Source organism: Coregonus clupeaformis, chromosome 9 (assembly GCF_020615455.1).
Source record: "Coregonus clupeaformis isolate EN_2021a chromosome 9, ASM2061545v1, whole genome shotgun sequence".
Taxonomy (NCBI): domain Eukaryota; kingdom Metazoa; phylum Chordata; class Actinopteri; order Salmoniformes; family Salmonidae; genus Coregonus; species Coregonus clupeaformis.
The window spans coordinates 20697331-20722123 of record NC_059200.1 but is presented as its reverse complement, the minus strand read 5'-3'; the positions used below and the strand labels follow the sequence as shown (position 1 = coordinate 20722123).

The window sequence follows — 24793 nt, the reverse complement described above, 5'->3', positions numbered from 1 at the left end:
GCTCTTTGGTCTTGACCATGGTGGAGTGTTTGGAATCTGATTCATTGATTGCTTCTGTGGACAGGTGTCTTTTATACAGGTAACAAGCTGAGATTAGGAGCACTCCCTTTAAGAGTGTGCTCCTAATCTCAGCTCGTCCTGTATAAAAGACACCTCGAGCTCAGAAATCTTTCTGATTGAGAGGGGTCAAATACTTATTTCCCTCATTAAAATGCAAATCAATTTATAACATTTTTGACATGCGGTTTTCTGGATTTTTTTGTTATTCTGTCTCTCACTGTTCAAATAAACCTACCATTAAAATTATAGACTGATAATTTCTTTGTCAGTGGGCAAACGTACAAAATCCATCTGTCCATGTGTTTAAGATACAGCCCCCCTGTTGTGATTTTAGATACAACCCCCTCGTTGTGATTTAGATACAACCCCCTCATTGTGTTTTAGATACAGCCCCCTCGTTGTGTTTTAGATACAGCCCCCTCGTTGTGTTTTAGATGCAGCCCCCTCGTTGTGTTTTAGATACAGCCCCCTCGTTGTGTTTTAGATACAGCCCCCTCGTTGTGTTTTTAGATGCAGCCCCCCTCGTTGTGTTTTAGATGCAGCCCCCTCGTTGTGTTTTTAGATACGCCCCCTCGTTGTGTTTTTAGATACAACCCCCTCGTTGTGTTTTAGATACAGCCCCCTCGTTGTGTTTTAGATACAGCCCCCTCGTTGTGTTTTAGGTGCAGCCCCCTCGTTGTGTTTTAGATACAACCCCCTCGTTGTGTTTTAGATGCAGCCCCCTCGTTGTGTTTTAGATACAACCCCCTCGTTGTGTTTTAGATGCAGCCCCCTCGTTGTGTTTTAGATACAACCCCCTCGTTGTGTTTTAGATACAGCCCCCTCGTTGTGTTTTAGATGCAGCCCCCTCGTTGTGATTTAGATACAACCCCCTCGTTGTGTTTTAGATGCAGCCCCCTCGTTGTGTTTTAGATACAGCCCCCTCGTTGTGTTTTAGATACAGCCCCCTCGTTGTGTTTTAGATACAGCCCCCTCGTTGTGTTTTAGATACGGCCCCCTCGTTGTGTTTTAGATACAGCCCCCTCGTTGTGTTTTAGATGTAGCCCCCTCGTTGTGTTTTAGATACAGCCCCCTCGTTGTGTTTTAGATACAGCCCCCTCGTTGTGTTTTAGATACAGCCCCCTCGTTGTGTTTTAGATGTAGCCCCTCGTTGTGTTTTAGATACAGCCCCCTCGTTGTGTTTTAGATACAGCCCCCTCGTTGTGTTTTAGATACAGCCCCCTCGTTGTGTTTTAGATACAGCCCCCTCGTTGTGTTTTAGATACAGCCCCCTCGTTGTGTTTTAGATACAGCCCCCTCGTTGTGTTTTAGATACAGCCCCCTCGTTGTGTTTTAGATACAGCCCCCTCGTTGTGTTTTAGATGCAGCCCCCTCGTTGTGTTTTAGATGCAGCCCCCTCGTTGTGTTTTAGATGCAGCCCCCTCGTTGTGTTTTTAGATACAGCCCCCTCGTTGTGTTTTAGATACAGCCCCCTCGTTGTGTTTTAGATACAGCCCCCTCGTTGTGTTTTAGATACGCCCCTCGTTGTGTTTTAGATACAGCCCCCTCGTTGTGTTTTAGATACAGCCCCCTCGCTGTGTTTTAGATACAGCCCCCTCGTTGTGTTTTAGATGCAGCCCCCTCGTTGTGATTTAGATGCAGCCCCCTCGTTGTGTTTTAGATACAGCCCCCTCGTTGTGTTTTAGATACAGCCCCCCTCGTTGTGTTTTAGATACAGCCCCCTCGTTGTGATTTAGATACAGCCCCCTCGTTGTGTTTTAGATACAGCCCCCTCGTTGTGTTTTAGATGCAGCCCCCTCGTTGTGTTTTAGATCCAGCCCCCTCGTTGTGTTTTAGATGCAGCCCCCTCGTTGTGTTTTGTCTGATGAGTTTGTTTATGTGTACGTCTCTGCAGGTGGTCTGTGTCTGGACCTGAAGGGGATGTACATCAGAGACATGACGTACTGTGTGACTCTGGATGGCTTTGCTGTGGTGCTGGATGATGGCAGGCTGGGGTTCATCACTCCTGTAGCCAACAGGATCACCGCAGATGTAAGAACTGTGGGAGAGGTTTGTGTGTGTGTGCTTTGCTGTAGTGCACACACAATGCAGCAGAGTTTTGTGAATCATGTTAAACAATGAAGCATAACGACTGTGTGATAATGTATGTGGAAAAAAAGAGATTGAAAGTGAAGGCAGAGGTGTGTGTGTGTGTGTGTGTGTGTGTGTGTGTGTGTGTGTGTGTGTGTGCAGAGGGAAGAGCAGTGATCTGACTGGCCTTGTCTTCTCCAGCAGCTGCAGGGCGTCTGGGCAGCAGATGTAACAGACGGCACGTGTGTGGCAGTCAACAATAAGTACAGACTGATGACATTTGGCTGTGCCAGGTACGTGTGTCTGGGAACCGGTCTATCTTTGTGTGATTGGTGGGCAGATTGTGTGCAGCACTGTCAGAACTATTTTCTCTCTCGCTCTCATTCACTCTCTCGCTCTCTTTCACTCTCTCGCTCTCTTTCACTCTCTCGCTCTCTTTCTCTCTCTTGCTCTTTCATGCTAATTCTCTTCTTTTTTTTTCGAATATTTATTATTTATTAAATATAATTCTCATATTTTTATATAACCATTTTTAAAATATATGTCATTTATTATTTTATGTAAATATATCTTGATATAATTTTTTAATAAATTTTTTTTTATTTATATTATTGCTATTTTTAAATATGCCAAGTGGAATATGTCTTACATTATTATATACTTTCTCTATATATTTACTTATATATGTAGATATAACTGCGTATAAAATATATTATGTAAATACTGAAAAACTCTCTAGATCATAATCTTTTATGTTGCTCTATATTCTCGCTCTCTCTCTCGCTTTCTCTCGCTCGCTCTCTAATATCTCGCTCTTTCATGCTCTCTCGCTCTCTTTCACTCTCTCGCTCTCTTTCACTCTCTCGCTCTCTCGCTTGCTCTCCCTACCCTCTTTCAGTCTGTATCTCTTGATTGTGTAATTAGCGTTCCACTGAAGCAGATAGGTGGTGGCTACGGAGGCCTGTGGTGATAATGTCAGCAGGACACGCCTGGCTACAGAGTCCTGTACTGCTGAGGTCAGCAGGAGACAGAGAGAACCTGAGTGACAGACAGTAGATGGCAGTGATTTCAATCTCCAACCTTTCATATTCATTGAATGCTCATGTTGCCTTATTTCAGCGGTTGTTTTTCATTCAGGAAATGTAGGCTAATTGTATTGAATGATGTATTGAATCCACTGACCGTGTTTCTCTCTGTGTTCCAGTGGCTCAGTGTTGGTGTACAGTATCGACACCACTACAGGGTCCATGCAGCTCTCCCACAAGCTGGAGCTCACCCCTAAACACTACCCTGGTATGTACAAACCCCTAAACACACTACCCCGGTATGTCTGTCTAACTACCACCTGACACTACTCCGGTATGTCTAACTACCACCTGACACTACCCCGGTATGTCTGTCTAACTACCACCTGACACTACCCCGGTATGTCTGTCTAACTACCACCTGACACTACCCCGGTATGTCTGTCTAACTACCACCTGACACTACCCCGGTATGTCTGTCTAACTACCACCTGACACTACCCCGGTATGTCTGTCTAACTACCACCTGACACTACCCCGGTATGTCTGTCTAACTACCACCTGACACTACCCCGGTATGTCTGTCTAACTACCACCTGACACTACCGTACGTCTGTCTAATTACCACCTGACACTACCCCGGTACGTCTGTCTAACTACCACCTGACACTACCCCGGTACGTCTGTCTAATTACCACCTGACACTACCCCGGTATGTCTGTCTAACTACCACCTGACACTACCCCGGTACCTCTGTCTAACTACCACCTGACACTACCCTGGTATGTCTGTCTAACTACCACCTGACACTACCCTGGTATGTCTGTCTAACTACCACCTGACACTACCCTGGTACCTCTGTCTAACTACCACCTGACACTACCCTGGTATGTCTGTCTAACTACCACCTGACACTACCCTGGTATGTCTGTCTAACTACCACCTGACACTACCCTGGTATGTCTGTCTAACTACCACCTGACACTACCCTGGTATGTCTGTCTAACTACCACCTGACACTACCCTGGTATGTCTGTCTAATTACCACCTGACACTACCCAGGTACCTCTGTCTAACTACCACCTGACACTACCCTGGTATGTCTGTCTAATTACCACCTGACACTACCCAGGTACCTCTGTCTAATTACCACCTGACACTACCCTGGTACCTCTGTCTAACTACCACCTGACACTACCCCGGCATGTCTAACTACCACCTGACACTACCCCGGTACGTCTATCTACCACCTGACACTACCCCGGTACGTCTGTCTAATTACCATCTGACACTACCCCGGTACGTCTGTCTAACTACCACCTGACCCTACCCCGGTACCTCTGTCTAACTACCACCTGACACTACCCTGGTATGTCTGTCTAACTACCACCTGACACTACCCAGGTATGTCTGTCTAACTACCACCTGACACTACCCCGGTACCTCTGTCTAACTACCACCTGACACTACCCCGGTACCTCTGTCTAACTACCACCTGACACTACCCCGGTACCTCTGTCTAACTACCACCTGACCCTACCCCGGTACCTCTGTCTAACTACCACCTGACACTACCCTGGTATGTCTGTCTAACTACCACCTGACACTACCCAGGTATGTCTGTCTAACTACCACCTGACACTACCCCGGTACCTCTGTCTAATTACCACCTGACACTACCCTGGTACGTCTGTCTAACTACCACCTGACACTACCCTGGTATGTCTGTCTAACTACCACCTGACACTACCCAGGTATGTCTGTCTAACTACCACCTGACACTACCCTGGTACCTCTGTCTATCTACCACCTGACACTACCCTGGTATGTCTGTCTAACTACCACCTGACACTACCAAGGTATGTCTGTCTAACTACCACCTGACACTACCCTGGTATGTCTGTCTAACTACCACCTGACACTACCCTGGTATGTCTGTCTAACTACCACCTGACACTACCCAGGTATGTCTGTCTAACTACCACCTGACACTACCCAGGTATGTCTGTCTAACTACCACCTGACACTACCCTGGTATGTCTGTCTAACTACCACCTGACACTACCCTGGTATGTCTGTCTAACTACCACCTGACACTACCCTGGTACCTCTGTCTAACTACCACCTGACACTACCCCGGTACCTCTGTCTATCTACCACCTGACACTACCCCGGTACCTCTGTCTAATTACCACCTGACACTACCCCGGTACCTCTGTCTAATTACCACCTGACACTACCCCGGTACCTCTGTCTAATTACCACCTGACACTACCCCGGTACCTCTGTCTAATTACCACCTGACACTACCCCGGTACCTCTGTCTAATTACCACCTGACACTACCCCGGTATGTCTGTCTAACTACCACCTGACACTACCCCGGTACCTCTGTCTAATTACCACCTGACACTACCCCGGTACCTCTGTCTAATTACCACCTGACACTACCCCGGTACCTCTGTCTAATTACCACCTGACACTACCCCGGTACCTCTGTCTAATTACCACCTGACACTACCCTGGTATGTCTGTCTATCTACCACCTGACACTACCCCGGTACCTCTGTCTAACTACCACCTGACACTACCCCCGGTACCTCTGTCTAATTACCACCTGACACTACCCGGTACCTCTGTCTAATTACCACCTGACCTCGTGCCTCTGTCTAATTACCACCTGACACTACCCCGGTACCTCTGTCTAATTACCACCTGACACTACCCCGTGCCTCTGTCTAATTACCACCTGACACTACCCCGTACCTCTGTCTAATTACCACCTGACACTACCCGGTACCTCTGTCTAATTACCACCTGACACTATCCCGGTACCTCTGTCTAATTACTTCACCTGACACTACCCTGGTACCTCTGTCTAATTACCACCTGACACTACCCCGTACCTCTGTCTAATTACCACCTGACACTACCCCGGTACCTCTGTCTAATTACCACCTGACACTACCCTGGTACCTCTGTCTAACTACCACCTGACACTACCCTGGTACCTCTGTCTAACTACCACCTGACACTACCCTGGTGCCTCTGTCTAACTACCCCCTACCCATGCCCGGACTCTGTCTAACTACCACCTGACACTACCCTGGTACCTCTGTCTAACTACCACCTGACACTACCCTGGTACCTCTGTCTAACTACCACCTGACACTACCCTGGTATGTCTGTCTAACTACCACCTGACACTACCCTGGTACCTCTGTCTAACTACCACCTGACACTACCCTGGTATGTCTGTCTAACTACCACCTGACACTACCCTGGTACCTCTGTCTAACTACCACCTGACACTACCCTGGTACGTCTGTCTAACTACCACCTGACACTACCCTGGTATGTCTGTCTAACTACCACCTGACACTACCCTGGTATCTCTGTCTAACTACCACCTGACACTACCCTGGTATGTCTGTCTAACTACCACCTGACACTACCCTGGTATGCTCTGTCTAACTACCACCTGACACTACCCTGGTATGTCTGTCTAACTACCACCTGACACTACCCTGGTACCTCTGTCTAACTACCACCTGACACTACCCTGGTACCTCTGTCTAACTACCACCTGACACTACCCTGGTATGTCTGTCTAATTACCACCTGACACTACCCTGGTATGTCTGTCTAACTACCACCTGACACTACCCCGGTACCTCTGTCTAACTACCACCTGACACTACCCTGGTACCTCTGTCTAACTACCACCTGACACTACCCTGGTATGTCTGTCTAATTACCACCTGACACTACCCTGGTATGTCTGTCTAACTACCACCTGACACTACCCCGGTACCTCTGTCTAACTACCACCTGACACTACCCCGGTATGTCTGTCTAACTACCACCTGACACTACCCCGGTACCTCTGTCTAATTACCACCTGACACTACCCCGGTACCTCTGTCTAATTACCACCTGACACTACCCCTGGTACCTCTGTCTAACTACCACCTGACACTACCCTGGTACCTCTGTCTAACTACCACCTGACACTACCCTGGTACCTCTGTCTAACTACCACCTGACACTACCCCTGGTATCTCTGTCTAACTACCACCTGACACTACCCCTGGTACCTCTGTCTAACTACCACCTGACACTACCCTGGTACCTCTGTCTAACTACCACCTGACACTACCCTGGTACCTCTGTCTAACTACCACCTGACACTACCCTGGTACCTCTGTCTAACTACCACCTGACACTACCCTGGTACCTCTGTCTAACTACCACCTGACACTACCCTGGTATGTCTGTCTATCTACCACCTGACACTACCCCGGTACCTCTGTCTAACTACCACCTGACACTACCCTGGTATGTCTGTCTAACTACCACCTGACACTACCCTGGTACCTCTGTCTAACTACCACCTGACACTACCCTGGTGTGCTCTGTCTATCACCTGACACTACCTACCTCTGTCTAACTACCACCTGACACTACCCTGGTATGTCTGTCTAACTACCACCTGACACTACCCTGGTATCTCTGTCTAACTACCACCTGACACTACCCTGGTATGTCTGTCTAACTACCACCTGACACTACCCTGGTATGTCTGTCTAATTACCACCTGACACTACCCCCTGGTATCTCTGTCTAATACCACCTGACACTACCCTGGTATGTCTGTCTAACTACCACCTGACACTACCCTGGTATCTCTGTCTAACTACCACCTGACACTACCCTGGTACCTCTGTCTAACTTCCACCTGACACTACCCTGGTACCTCTGTCTAACTACCACCTGACCTACCCCGGTACCTCTGTCTAACTACCACCTGACACTACCCTGGTACCTCTGTCTAACTACCACCTGACACTACCCTGGTATGTCCTGTCTAACTACCACCTGACACTACCCTGGTATCTCTGTCTAACTACCACCTGACACTACCCCGGTACCTCTGTCTAACTACCACCTGACACTACCCCGGTATGTCTGTCTAACTACCACCTGACACTACCCTGGTACCTCTGTCTAATTACCACCTGACACTACCCCGGTACCTCTGTCTAATTACCACCTGACACTACCCCGGTACCTCTGTCTAACTACCACCTGACACTACCCTGGTACCTCTGTCTAACTACCACCTGACACTACCCTGGTATGTCTGTCTAACTACCACCTGACACTACCCTGGTATGTCTGTCTAATTACCACCTGACACTACCCTGGTACCTCTGTCTAACTACCACCTGACACTACCCTGGTACCTCTGTCTAATTACCACCTGACACTACCCTGGTACCTCTGTCTAACTACCACCTGACACTACCCCTGGTACCTCTGTCTAACTACCACCTGACACTACCTGGTATGTCTGTCTAATTACCACCTGACACTACCCCTGGTATGTCTGTCTAACTACCACCTGACACTACCCCGGTACCTCTGTCTAACTACCACCTGACACTACCCTGGTATGTCTGTCTAATTCCACCTGACACTACCCGGTATCTCTGTCTAACTACCACCTGACACTACCCCGGTACCCTCACCCCTGCGTACCTCTGTCTAATTACCACCTGACACTACCCTGGTACCTCTGTCTAACTACCACCTGACACTACCCCTGGTACCTCTGTCTAACTACCACCTGACACTACCCTGGTATGTCTGTCTATCTACCACCTGACACTACCCCGGTACCTCTGTCTATCTACCACCTGACACTACCCCGGTACCTCTGTCTAACTACCACCTGACACTACCCTGGTATGTCTGTCTAACTACCACCTGACACTACCCTGGTACCTCTGTCTAACTACCACCTGACACTACCCTGGTACCTCTGTCTAACTACCACCTGACACTACCCTGGTATGTCTGTCTAACTACCACCTGACACTACCCCGGTACCTCTGTCTATCTACCACCTGACACTACCCTGGTACCTCTGTCTAATTACCACCTGACACTACCCCGGTACCTCTGTCTATCTACCACCTGACACTACCCTGGTATGTCTGTCTAACTACCACCTGACACTACCCCGGTACCTCTGTCTAACTACCACCTGACACTACCCCGGTACCTCTGTCTAACTACCACCTGACACTACCCTGGTACCTCTGTCTATCTACCACCTGACACTACCCCGGTACCTCTGTCTAATTACCACCTGACACTACCCCGGTACCTCTGTCTATCTACCACCTGACACTACCCCGGTACCTCTGTCTAACTACCACCTGACACTACCCTGGTACCTCTGTCTATCTACCACCTGACGCTACCCTGGTACCTCTGTCTATCTACCACCTGACACTACCCCGGTACCTCTGTCTATCTACCACCTGACGCTACCCTGGTACCTCTGTCTATCTACCACCTGACACTACCCTTGTATGTCTGTCTAACTACCACCTGACACTTGCTCATGTATATTACCTTTTATACAAACTACTCTCCAGTCTCACACATTGGTTTTATTGTAAATAGTGTCATGTTTTGGTTTCGACTGGAAAGTGCAGGTGGTATTTAGTTCCCCTCAACACAAGCTGTGTAGAGACAGAATCAGTGGATTACATGTTATGGTATGCGTCTGCCCCCTAGTGGAAGTAAATGGTATAGAATGACAGTACAGTGTGAAATCTTATTGACCTATACATTTACATTTTAGTCATTTAGCAGACGCTCTTATCCAGAGCGACTTACAGTTAGTGAGTTTTTTTTTCTTCATACTGGATTCGAACCCACAACCCTGGCGTTGCAAACACCATGCTCTACCAACTGAGCTACATCCCTGCCGGCCATTCCCTCCCCTACCCTGGACGACGCTGGGCCAATTGTGTGCCGCCCCATGGGTCTCCCGGTCGTGGCCGGCTACGACAGAGCCTGAATTCGATCCAGGATCTCTAGTGGCACAGCTAGCACTGCGATGCAGTGCCTTAGACCACTGCGCCACTCGGGAGTCAAGTATCTATCATATCATAACCCTGAGCTCTATTTCATCATGGGAATTGTCAAGCTGGAGACCCTGCAACCTATCTATGTCAACAAGTGGTGAATCAAGCGGTGTACTCTCATACCCGTTTCATACTGCCGAGCGTAGCTGTACTGTGCTGGTCTAGAAATGTTGCAGGAGTTAGGCCGGAAAAAACAATGTGAGAAGAATATATCCAGGAACCGTACGGTTTGGTTCAACAGGATTGCGTTAAAAGGGTATTTAACAAAACCTCCTTACTACAGAAAATATTATTGTCTGACCTGTCATGTCCGTTTCTCCTCTCCTCCTCAGACGTGTGGAACAAGACGGGCGCGGTAAAGCTGATCCGCTGGTCCCCCGACTACAGTGTTGCCATGGTGACCTGGGAGTGCGGGGGGCTGTCTCTGTGGAGTGTGTTCGGAGCCCACCTCATCTGTACCCTGGGGGAGGACTTTGCGTGAGTGATGCCTTCTTCAAGTAGTACTCTAGCCTATAGCACAATTACCTCTGCAGTTCAGTCAGCTACACGGTTGTAGATGGATAGACGCAACTTTATTTGCCTTCAAAAGGGAATTTGTCTCCCACATATAAAAGCATTGGCAATGTAGAAAACAGATTCAAACCCCTTCACATTTTCCACATTTTGTTACTTTACAGACTTATTCTAAAATGGATTAAATTATTTTTTCCCTCATCAATCTACACACAATACCCCATCATGACAAAGCGAAAACAGGTTTTTAGAAATTTTTGCAAATGTATAAAAAAAAAAAAAAAGTATCACATTTACATACGTCCACCTGTGGTAAATTCAATTGATTGGACATGATTTGGAAAGGCACACCTGTCTATATAAGGTCTCACAGTTGACAGTGCATGTCAGAGCAAAAACCAAGTCGTGAGGTCGAAGGAATTGTCAGTAAAGCGCAGAGACAGGATTGTGTCGAGGCACAGATCTGGGGAAGGGTACCAAAAAATGTCTGCAGCATTGAAGGTCCCCAAGAACACAGTGTCCTCCATCATTCTGAAATTGAAGAAGTTTGGAACCACCAAGACTCTTCCAAGAGCTGGCCGCCCGGCCAAACTGAGCAATCGGGGGAGGTGGCCTTGGTCAGGGAGGTGACCAAGAACCCGATGGTCACTCTGACAGAGCTCTAGAGTTCCTCTGTGGAGATAGGAGAACCTTTCAGAAGGACAACCATCTCTGCAGCACTCCACCAATTAGGCCTTTATGGTAGAGTGGCCAGACGGAAGCCACTCCTCAGTAAAAGGCACATGACAGCCCGCTTGGAGTTTGCCAAAAGGCACCTAAAGGACTCTCAGACCATGATAAACAAGATTCTCTGGTCTGATGAAACCAAGATTCAGAGCGCTCAGGACCTCCGACTGGGGCGATGGTTCACCTTTCAACAGGACAACGACCCTAAGCACACAGTCAATGCAGGAGTGGCTTCGGGACAAGTCTCTGAATGTCCTTGAGTGGCCCAGCCAGAGCCCTGACTTGAAACAGATCAAACATTTCTGGAGAGACCTGAAAATAGCTGTTCAGCGACGCTTTCCATCCAACCTGACAGAGCTTGAGAGGATCTGCAGAGAAGAATGGGAGAAACTCTCCAAATACAGGTGTGCCAAGCTTGTAGCGTCATACCCAAGAAGACTCAAGGCTGTAATCGCTGCCAAAGGTGCTTCAACAAAGTACAGAGTAAAGGGTCTGAATACTTGTGTAAATGTCATATTTCAGTTTTACATTTTTTATAAATTTGCACACATTTCTAAAAACCTGTTTTTGCTTTGTCATTATGGGGTATTTTGTGTAGATTGATGGGGGGGGCTATTTTAATCAATTTTTAGAATAAGGCTGTAACATAACAAAATGTTTAAAAAGTGAAGGGGTCTGAATACTCTCCGAAATGCACTGTAGATGTAAACATTCCATACAACAAAAACAAGACCACGGTACAGACTGAAGATGGCGCTCTTTCATTGATTTCTTATAGTATTCTGCCATCCCATCTCTCTCCAGGTATCGGTCAGACGGCACTAAAAAGGACCCTATAAATATCAGCTCAATGTGCTGGGGAGCAGAGGGCTACCACCTGTGGGTCATCACCAGCAGAGAGGAAGCGGAGCTAGTAGAGAACATGGAGGAGGCTCCTCCCCAGACCCAGCAGGCTTCCATATTGCAGTTCCACTTCATCAAGAGCGCCCTCACTGTCAACCCCTGCACGGTGAGGTTATGGACATGCACACTCACACACACCTGGAACCCACTTACAGTGCCTCAGAAAGTATTCACACCCCTTGACTTTTTCCACATTTTGTTGTGTTACAAAGTGGGATTAAAAATGTATTTAATTGTCATTGTTTGTCAACGATCTACACAAAATACTTTAATGTCGACGTGGAAGAAAAATTATTTATATATATATATACAGTGGGGGAAAAAAAGTATTTAGTCAGCCACCAATTGTGCAAGTTCTCCCACTTAAAAAGATGAGAGGCCTGTAATTTTCATCATAGGTACACGTCAACTATGACAGACAAAATGAGAAAAAAAATCCAGAAAATCACATTGTAGGATTTTTTATGAATTTATTTGCAAATTATGGTGGAAAATAAGTATTTGGTCACCTACAAACAAGCAAGATTTCTGGCTCTCACAGACCTGTAACTTCTTCTTTAAGAGGCTCCTCTGTCCTCCACTCGTTACCTGTATTAATGGCACCTGTTTGAACTTGTTATCAGTATAAAAGACACCTGTCCACAACCTCAAACAGTCACACTCCAAACTCCACTATGGCCAAGACCAAAGAGCTGTCAAAGGACACCAGAAACAAAATTGTAGACCTGCACCAGGCTGGGAAGACTGAATCTGCAATAGGTAAGCAGCTTGGTTTGAAGAAATCAACTGTGGGAGCAATTATTAGGAAATGGAAGACATATAAGACCACTGATAATCTCCCTCGATCTGGGGCTCCACGCAAGATCTCACCCCGTGGGGTCAAAATGATCACAAGAACGGTGAGCAAAAATCCCAGAACCACACGGGGGGACCTAGTGAATGACCTGCAGAGAGCTGGGACCAAAGTAACAAAGCCTACCATCAGTAACACACTACGCGCCAGGGACTCAAATCCTGCAGTGCCAGACGTGTCCCCCCTGCTTAAGCCAGTACATGTCCAGGCCCATCTGAAGTTTGCTAGAGTGCATTTGGATGATCCAGAAGAGGATTGGGAGAATGTCATATGGTCAGATGAAACCAAAATAGAACTTTTTGGTAAAACTCAACTTGTCGTGTTTGGAGGACAAAGAATGCTGAGTTGCATCCAAAGAACACCAAACCTACTGTGAAGCATGGGGGTGGAAACATCATGCTTTGGGGCTGTTTTTTCTGCAAAGGGACCAGGACGACTGATCCGTGTAAAGGAAAGAATGAATGGGGCCATGTATCGTGAGATTTTGAGTGAAAACCTCCTTCCATCAGCAAGGGCATTGAAGATGAAACATGGCTGGGTCTTTCAGCATGACAATGATCCCAAACACACCGCCCGGGCAACGAAGGAGTGGCTTCGTAAGACTCATTTCAAGGTCCTGGAGTGGCCTAGCCAGTCTCCAGATCTCAACCCCATAGAAAATCTTTGGAGGGAGTTGAAAGTCTGTGTTGCCCAGCGACAGCCCCAAAACATCACTGCTCTAGAGGAGATCTGCATGGAGGAATGGGCCAAAATACCAGCAACAGTGTGTGAAAACCTTGTGAAGACTTACAGAAAACGTTTGACCTGTGTCATTGCCAACAAAGGGTATATAACAAAGTATTGAGAAACTTTTGTTATTGACCAAATACTTATTTTCCACCATAATTTGCAAATAAATTCATAAAAAATCCTACAATGTGATTTTCTGGAAAAAAAATTATCATTTTGTCTGTCATAGTTGACGTGTACCTATGATGAAAATTACAGGCCTCTCTCATATTTTTAAGTGGGAGAACTTGCACAATTGGTGGCTGACTAAATACTTTTTCCCCCACTGTATATATACTTTATTTTATTTTTTTACAATTAATGGAAAATAAAACACTATCTTGATTAGATAAGTATTCAACCTTGAGTCAATACATGTTAGAATTATTTGCCCATTTTTCTTTAAAAAATTATTCAAGCTCTGTCAAGTTGGATGTTGATCATTGCTAGACAGCCATTTTGAAGTCTTGCCCTAGATTTTCAAGCCGATTTTAAGTCAAAACTGTAAATAGGCCGCTCAGGAACATTCAATGTCGTCTTGGTAAGCAAGGCCTTGTGTTTTAGGTTAATGTCCTGCTGAAAGGTGAATTTGTCTCCCAGTGTCTGTTAGAAAGCAGACTGGACCAGGTTTTCCTCTAGGACTTTGCCTGTGCTTAGCTCTATTGTTTCTTTTTATCCTAAAAAAATCCCTAGTCCTTGCTGATGACAAGCTTATCCATAATGTGATGCAGCCACCACCATGCTTGGAAAATATGAAGTGTTACTCGGTGACGTGTTGGATTTAACGCTTTGTATTCAGGACAAAAAGTTCATTTATTTGCCACATTTTTTGCAGTATTTCTTTAGTGCCTTATTGCAAACAGGATGCATGTTTTGGAATATTTGTATTATGTACAAGCTTCCTTCTTTTCACTCTGTCATTTATGTTAGTATTGTGGAGTAACTACAATGTTGTTGATCCATCCTCAGTTATCTCTTATCACAGCCATTAAATTCAGTAACTGTTTTAAAGTCACCATTGGCCTCATGGTGAATTACCTGAGTGGTTTCTTTCCTCTCCGGCAACTAAGTTAGGAAGGGCGCATGTATCTTTGTAGTGACTGGGTGTATTGATACACCATCCAAAGTGTAATTAATTACTTCACCATGCTCAAAGGGATATTCAATATCTGCTTTTTTGTTTGACCTCCCTGGTCTTTGTGGTTGAATCTGTGTTTGAAATTCACTGCTCGAGTGAGGGACCTTACAGATAATTGTATGTGTGGGGTAGAAAGATGGGGTAGTCATAAAAAAAAAAAAAATGTTAAACACTATTATTGCACACAGAGTGAGTCCATGCAACATATGTGACTTGTTAAGCACATTTTTACTCCCAAACTTATTTAGGCTTGCCATAACAAAATGGTTGAACGCTTATTGACTCAAGACATTTCAGCTTTTCATTTTTTATTAATTTGTAAACATTTCTAAAACCATAATTTAACTTTGACATTATGGGCCAGTGACAAAAATAATCTAAATTTACTAAATGTTTTATTCAGGCTGCAACACATCAAAATGTGGATAAAGTCCAGGGGTGTGAATACTTTCTGAAGGCACTGTATATTGTGGTGTATAATACACAAGTGTACGAAAAAGTGATGTATTCTGCATAGTCTTTTATATGAGGAATAATGAGTACCTGTTGTCTCCAGAATAACCAGGAGCAGGTGTTACTGCACGGGGAGGACCGTCTCTACCTAACCTGTGGTGACCCCACCCAGCTCCCCTCTAGCAGCTCAGAGAGCCCCCACCCCCATAACCTCCCCCACGGTGGGGAGGGCAGCCCCCCCCACCACCCCTCCACCCCCTCACCCAACTCTACCTCTCAGGGACTCAGCACTTTACTGGGACACAAGCACTGGCACGTTGTCCAGGTAAAACCTCATACGCACTTCTTAGTTGGCTATCTATCTCAAGTTTAATCGTTTTTTTAAATTATGTAAAAGTGTACAATTTATAGTCTAAGAATCCCCTTCAGATTTAGCGTTGATATGAGTTGTATTATCATGTCAGTAATACTCTCTCTCGTAGATTCACAGTACATACCTAGAGAACAACTGGCCTATACGGGTGAGTCAGTGTGGGAAATACTTCTACGTGTGTGTGTCTGAGATTGATTGTAGCCCAGCTATATAAAACATTAGCCTGAGTAGGTAAATCAATAACGTTTGTCCAAAATGTCCTCGTTCACTTTGCAGCTATAGATACAGTAGGATCATGAATGAGGCTGTGTGTGTGTGTGTGTGCCTGTGTCTGTCTGTCTGTGTGTGTGTGTGTGTGTGTGTGTGTGTGTGTGTCTAGTAAATGTATCTATTGATGTCCCTGTGCGTCTCTAGTTTGCAGCCATAGACACAGCAGGCCAGTGCATAGCGGTAGCAGGGAGACGTGGATTTGCACATTACTCCATGTCCACCAGGAAATGGAAGTTGTTTGGGAACATCACTCAGGAGCAGAACATGACCGTTACAGGGGGGCTGGTCTGGTGGAATGGCTTTGTTGTTGTTGCCTGTTACAACTTCATCGACCAGCAAGAAGAGGTGAGACAATACAACACAATACAACACAATACAACACAACACAACACGACACGACACGACACGACACAATACGACATGACACAACACAATAAACTAATGGTCAAAAGTTTTAGAACACCTACTCATTCAAGGGTTTTTCTTAATTTTTTACTATTTTCTACACTGTAGAATAATAGTGAAGACATCAAAACTATGAAATAACATATGGAATCATGTAGTAACCAAAAAAGTGTTAAAGAAATCAAAATATATTTTATATTTGAGATTCTTCAAATAGCCACCCTTTGCCTTGATGACAGCTTTGCACACTCGTGGCATTCTGTCAACCAGCTTCACCTGGAATGCTTTTCCAACAGTCGTGAAGGAGTTCCCACATATGCTGAGCATTTGTTAGCTGCTTTTCATTCACTCTGTGGTCCAACTCATCCCAAACCATCTCAATTTGGTTGAGGTCGTCACCAGCAAAGCATCCCCACACCATAACACCACCACCTCCATGCGTTACGGTGGGAAATACACATGCGGAGATCATCCGTTCACCCACACCGCGTCTCACAAAGACACGGTGGTTGGAACCAAAAATCTAAAATTTAGACTCCAGACCAAAGGACAAATTTCCACTGGTCTATTGTCCATTGCTCGTGTTTCTTGGCCCAAGCAAGTCTCTTCTTATTATTGGTGTCCTTTAGTAGTGGTTTCTTTGCAGAAATTCGACTATGAAGGCCTGATTCACACAGTCTCCTCTGAACATTTGATGTTGAGATGTGTCTGTTACTTGAACTCTGTGAAGCATTTATTTGGGCTGCAATTTCTGAGGCTGGTAACTCGAATGAACTTATCCTCTGCAGCAGAGGTAACTCTGGGTCTTCCATTCCTGTGGCGGTCCTCATGAGAGCCAGTTTCATCATAGTGCTTGATGGTTTTTGCGACTGCACTTGTAGAAACGTTCAAAGTTCTTAAATGTACCGTATTGACTGACCTTCATGTCTTAAAGTAATGATGGACTGTCGTTTCTCTTTGCTTATTTGAGCTGTTCTTGCCATAATATGGACTTGGTCTTTTACCAAATAGGACTATCTTCTGTATACCCCCCCCTACCTTGTTACAACACAACTGACTGGCTCAAACGCATTAAGAAGGAAAGAAATTCCACAAATTAACTTTTAAGAAGGCAAACCTGTTAATATAAATTCATTCCAGGTGACTACCTCATGAAGCTGGTTGAGAGAATGCCAAGAGTGTGCAAAGCTGTCATCAAGGCAAAGGGTGGCTATTTGAAGAATCTCAAATATAAAATATATTTTGATTTGTTTAACACTTTTTTGGTTACTACATGATTCCATATGTGTTATTTCATAGTTTTGATGTCTTCACTATTATTCTACAATGTAGAAAATAGTAAAAATAAAGAAAAACCCTTCAATGAGTAGGTGTTCTAAAACTTTTGACCGGTAGTGTACAATACACGACACGACACAATACGACACAACCGAACACAATACAATACGACACGACACAATACAATATGACACAACAGGATACAACACGCCAGGACAGGACACAGATAACTGACAATCCAGCACAATACCCCCCTTTTTTCACTACACCCTATTCTCATTGTGTTTAGATGAAATGTAGAGGGATGAATTGTAGAGTGACTGACTGACTGACTGACTGACTGACTGACTGATTGATTGAGAGACGAAAAGAACAACAGTATTGAATGTTTCTCCTGTCCTCCTGGCTAGCTGTGACTTTATCTGATTGGTAGATATATACAGTAGATGTAATGATTGTGCTATTTCTCCCTGGCTAGCTGCGTCTGTACCTGCGGTCGTCTAACCTGGATAATACCTTCTCATCCATCACCAAGCTGCACTCTGACACTCTGCTGCTCAACGTGTTCAGAGACATGATCATCCTCTTCAGAGCAGACTGCTCCATCTGCCTCTACAGCATTGAGAGGAGGCATGACGGGTAGGCTGATACACACAGTGCTGAGGACAGGCACAGGCATGCACACCCACTCATACTCAACAAACAAAATCTCTCTCACTCTCACACACAACATTACTAGCAGGACAGGACAGGTACTGAATGTCACCTGACCGAGAAGGTCTCAGACAGTAATCAATACTGTTGTGAAGAGAAAGTCAGGTGGGGAAAAACCCAATAATACTTATCACATGATGGGATTTTTTACTTCAGCTCATGAAACATGTTACCAGTGTAGATACGAAAATAAAGAGAGTTTACACAAATAAGGAAGTAAGATAAAGTGACAAGATGTCATAGTAACCTACAAAACAGTCCAAAAGGAAGTTTCTGAACATTGGTTTGGGCCTTAACTGGGGTTGCGCTTTACAACTGACCAATACAGTGAATGCTACTAGTAGTGTATTGATTGTGTTTCCCTCTATCGCTCCTGTGTGTGTGCGTCTCTCTCCGTAGGCCCAATCCGTCAGCTAGTGTTGAGCTGCTTCAGGAGGTGTCCATGTCTCACTACATTCCTCATCCTGCACTGGTGGTGTCTGTCACCCTCACCTCCGTACGCACAGAGACGGGCATCACGCTCAAAGCCCCACAGCAGGTACACACACAGACACCCTCACCTCCGTACGCACAGAGACGGGCATCACGCTCAGAGCCCCACAGCAGGTACACACACAGACACCCTCACCTCCGTACGCACAGAGACCGGCATCACGCTCAGAGCCCCACAGCAGGTACACACACAGACACACACCCTCACCTCCGTACGCACAGAGACGGGCATCACGCTCAAAGCCCCACAGCAGGTACACACACAGACACCCTCACCTCCGTACGCACAGAACCGGCATCACGCTCAGAGCCCCACAGCAGGTACACACACAGACACACACCCTCACCTCCGTACGCACAGAGACGGGCATCACGCTCAGAGCCCCACAGCAGGTACACACACAGACACACACCCTCACCTCCGTACGCACAGAGATGGGCATCACGCTCAGAGCCCCACAGCAGGTACACACACAGACACACACCCTCACCTCCGTACGCACAGAGACGGGCATCACGCTCAGAGCCCCACAGCAGGTACACACACAGACACACACCCTCACCTCCGTACGCACAGAGACGGGCATCACGCTCAGAGCCCCACAGCAGGTACACACACAGACACCCTCACCTCCGTACGCACAGAGCCCCACAGCAGGTACACACACAGACACACACCCTCACCTCCGTACGCACAGAGATGGGCATCACGCTCAGAGCCCCACAGCAGGTACACACACAGACACCCTCACCTCCGTACGCACAGAGACGGGCATCACGCTCAGAGCCCCACAGCAGGTACACACACAGACACACACCCTCACCTCCGTACGCACAGAGACGGGCATCACGCTCAGAGCCCCACAGCAGGTACACACACAGACACCCTCACCTCCGTACGCACAGAGCCCCACAGCAGGTACACACACAGACACACACCCTCACCTCCGTACGCACAGAGACGGGCATCACGCTCAGAGCCCCACAGCAGGTACACACACAGACACCCTCACCTCCGTACGCACAGAGACGGGCATCACGCTCAGAGCCCCACAGCAGGTACACACACAGACACACACCCTCACCTCCGTACGCACAGAGACCGGCATCACGCTCAGAGCCCCACAGCAGGTACACACACAGACACCCTCACCTCCGTACGCACAGAGACCGGCATCACGCTCAGAGCCCCACAGCAGGTACTCACACACACACCCTCACCTCCGTACGCACAGAGACCGGCATCACGCTCAGAGCCCCCACAGCAGGTGCACACACACACACCCTCACCTCCGTACGCACAGAGACGGGCATCACGCTCAGAGCCCCACAGCAGGTACACACACAGACACACACCCTCACCTCCGTACGCACAGAGACGGGCATCACGCTCAGAGCCCCACAGCAGGTACACACAGACACACACCCTCACCTCCGTACGCACAGAGACCGGCATCACGCTCAGAGCCCCACAGCAGGTACACACACAGACACACACCCTCACCTCCGTCACGCACAGAGACCGGCATCACGCTCAGAGCCCCACAGCAGGTACACACACAGACACACACCCTCACCTCCGTACGCACAGAGACCGCCATCACGCTCAAAGCCCCACAGCAGGTACACACACAGACACACACCCTCACCTCCGTACGCACAGAGACCGGCATCACGCTCAAAGCCCCACAGCAGGTACACACACAGACACACACCCTCACCTCCGTACGCACAGAGACGGGCATCACGCTCAGAGCCCCACAGCAGGTACACACACAGACACACACCCTCACCTCCGTACGCACAGAGACGGGCATCACGCTCAGAGCCCCACAGCAGGTACACACACAGACACACACCCTCACCTCCGTACGCACAGAGACGGGCATCACGCTCAGAGCCCCACAGCAGGTACACACACAGACACACACCCTCACCTCCGTACGCACAGAGACCGGCATCACGCTCAGAGCCCCACAGCAGGTACACACACAGACACACCCTCACCTCCGTACGCACAGAGACCGGCATCACGCTCAGAGCCCCACAGCAGGTACACACACACACACCCTCACCTCCGTACGCACAGAGACCGGCATCACGCTCAGAGCCCCACAGCAGGTACACACACACACCCTCACCTCCGTACGCACAGAGACGGGCATCACGCTCAGAGCCCCACAGCAGGTACACACACAGACACACACCCTCACCTCCGTACGCACAGAGACGGGCATCACGCTCAGAGCCCCACAGCAGGTACACACACAGACACACACCCCTCACCTCCGTACGCACAGAGACCGGCATCACGCTCAGAGCCCCCACAGCAGGTACACACACAGACACACACCCTCACCTCCGTACGCACAGAGACCGCATCACGCTCAGAGCCCCACAGCAGGTACACACACAGACACACACCCTCACCTCCGTACGCACAGAGACCGGCATCACGCTCAAAGCCCCACAGCAGGTACACACACAGACACACACCCTCACCTCCGTACGCACAGAGACCGGCATCACGCTCAAAGCCCCACAGCAGGTACACACACAGACACACACCCTCACCTCCGTACGCACAGAGACGGGGCATCACGCTCAGAGCCCCACAGCAGGTACACACACAGACACACACCCTCACCTCCGTACGCACAGAGACGGGCATCACGCTCAGAGCCCCACAGCAGGTACACACACAGACACACACCTCACCTCCGTACGCACAGAGACCGGCATCACGCTCAGAGCCCCCACAGCAGGTACACACACAGACACACACCCTCACCTCCGTACGCACAGAGACCGGCATCACGCTCAGAGCCCCACAGCAGGTACACACACAGACACACACCCTCACCTCCGTACGCACAGAGACCGGCATCACGCTCAGAGCCCCACAGCAGGTACACACACACACACCCTCACCTCCGTACGCACAGAGACCGGCATCACGCTCAGAGCCCCACAGCAGGTACACACACACACACCCTCACCTCCGTACGCACAGAGACGGGCATCACGCTCAGAGCCCCACAGCAGGTACACACACAGACACACACCCTCACCTCCGTACGCACAGAGACCGGCATCACGCTCAGAGCCCCACAGCAGGTACACACACAGACACACACCCTCACCTCCGTACGCACAGAGACCGGCATCACGCTCAGAGCCCCACAGCAGGTACACACACAGACACACACCCTCACCTCCGTACGCACAGAGACCGGCATCACGCTCAAAGCCCCACAGCAGGTACACACACAGACACACACCCTCACCTCCGTACGCACAGAGACCGGCATCACGCTCAAAGCCCCACAGCAGGTACACACACAGACACACACCCTCACCTCCGTACGCACAGAGACGGGCATCACGCTCAGAGCCCCACAGCAGGTACACACACAGACACACACCCTCACCTCCGTACGCACAGAGACGGGCATCACGCTCAGAGCCCCACAGCAGGTACACACACAGACACACCCTCACCTCCGTACGCACAGAGACGGGCATCACGCTCAAAGCCCCACAGCAGGTACACACACAGACACACACCCTCACCTCCGTACGCACAGAGACGGGCATCACGCTCAGAGCCCCACAGCAGGTACACACACAGACACCCTCACCTCCGTACGCACAGAGACCGGCATCACGCTCAGAGCCCCACAGCAGGTACACACACAGACACACACCCTCACCTCCGTACGCACAGAGACGGGCATCACGCTCAGAGCCCCACAGCAGGTACACACAAGACACACACCCTCACCTCCGTACGCACAGAGACGGGCATCACGCTCAGAGCCCCACAGCAGGTACACACACAGACACACACCTCACCTCCGTACGCACAGAGACGGGCATCACGCTCAGAGCCCCACAGCAGGTACACACACAGACACACACCCTCACCTCCGTACGCACAGAGACCGGCATCACGCTCAGAGCCCCACAGCAGGTACACACACAGACACACACCCTCACCTCCGTACGCACAGAGATGGGCATCACGCTCAGAGCCCCACAGCAGGTACAGACACACACCCTCACCTCCGTACGCACAGAGACGGGCATCACGCTCAAAGCCCCACAGCAGGTACACACACAGACACCCTCACCTCCGTACGCACAGAGACGGGCATCACGCTCAGAGCCCCACAGCAGGTACACACACAGACACCCTCACCTCCGTACGCACAGAGACGGGCATCACGCTCAGAGCCCCACAGCAGGTACACACACAGACACACACCCTCACCTCCGTACGCACAGAGACCGGCATCACGCTCAGAGCCCCACAGCAGGTACACACACAGACACACACCCTCACCTCCGTACGCACAGAGACGGGCATCACGCTCAGAGCCCCACAGCAGGTACACACACAGACACACCTCACCTCCGTACGCACAGAGACCGGCATCACGCTCAGAGCCCCACAGCAGGTACACACACAGACACACACCCTCACCTCCGTACGCACAGAGACCGGCATCACGCTCAGAGCCCCACAGCAGGTACACACACAGACACAAACCCTCACCTCCGTACGCACAGAGACCGGCATCACGCTCAGAGCCCCACAGCAGGTACACACACAGACACACACCCTCACCTCCGTACGCACAGAGACCGGCATCACGCTCAGAGCCCCACAGCAGGTACACACACACACACACCCTCACCTCCGTCGCACAGAGACCGGCATCACGCTCAAAGCCCCACAGCAGGTACACACACAGACACACACCCTCACCTCCGTACGCACAGAGACCGGCATCACGCTCAGAGCCCCACAGCAGGTACACACACACACACACCCTCACCTCCGTACGCACAGAGACGGGCATCACGCTCAGAGCCCCACAGCAGGTACACACACAGACACACACCCTCACCTCCGTACGCACAGAGACGGGCATCACGCTCAGAGCCCCACAGCAGGTACACACACAGACACACACCCTCACCTCCGTACGCACAGAGACGGGCATCACGCTCAGAGCCCCACAGCAGGTACACACACAGACACACACCCTCACCTCCGTACGCACAGAGACCGGCATCACGCTCAGAGCCCCACAGCAGGTACACACACAGACACACACCCTCACCTCCGTACGCACAGAGACCGGCATCACGCTCAAAGCCCCACAGCAGGTACACACACACACACACACCCTCACCTCCGTACGCACAGAGACCGGCATCACGCTCAGAGCCCCACAGCAGGTACACACACAGCACACACCTCACCTCCGTACGCACAGAGACGGGCATCACGCTCAGAGCCCACAGCAGGTACACACACACACACACACCCTCACCTCCGTACGCACAGAGACCGGCATCACGCTCAGAGCCCCACAGCAGGTACACACACAGACACACACCCTCACCTCCGTACGCACAGAGACCGGGCATCACGCTCAGAGCCCCCACAGCAGGTACACACACAGACACACACCCTCACCTCCGTACGCACAGAGACGGGCATCACGCTCAGAGCCCCACAGCAGGTACACACACGACACACACCCTCACCTCCGTACGCACAGAGACCGGCATCACGCTCAGAGCCCCACAGCAGGTACACACACAGACACACACCCTCACCTCCGTACGCACAGAGACGGGCATCACGCTCAGAGCCCCACAGCAGGTACACACACAGACACACACCCTCACCTCCGTACGCACAGAGACGGGCATCACGCTCAGAGCCCCACAGCAGGTACACACACAGACACACACCTCACCTCCGTACGCACAGAGACGGGCATCACGCTCAGAGCCC

General features: G+C 49.2%; 1 protein-coding gene across 1 annotated transcript in view; it reads left to right on the top strand.

Annotated features, from left to right (window-relative positions):
- The window catches only part of LOC121573444 (guanine nucleotide exchange factor subunit RIC1-like), a 111305-nt gene that overhangs the window by 65332 nt on the left and 21180 nt on the right, over nt 1–24793 (top strand). Inside the window, exons 6-15 of the mRNA XM_041885447.1 lie at nt 1955–2091; nt 2332–2423; nt 3335–3423; nt 10428–10572; nt 12139–12343; nt 15553–15774; nt 15932–15970; nt 16237–16437; nt 18254–18414; nt 18889–19027. Of these exons, the coding sequence (XP_041741381.1) occupies nt 1955–2091; nt 2332–2423; nt 3335–3423; nt 10428–10572; nt 12139–12343; nt 15553–15774; nt 15932–15970; nt 16237–16437; nt 18254–18414; nt 18889–19027 (1430 nt within the window). The remainder of the gene's footprint in view (nt 1–1954; nt 2092–2331; nt 2424–3334; nt 3424–10427; nt 10573–12138; nt 12344–15552; nt 15775–15931; nt 15971–16236; nt 16438–18253; nt 18415–18888; nt 19028–24793) is intronic.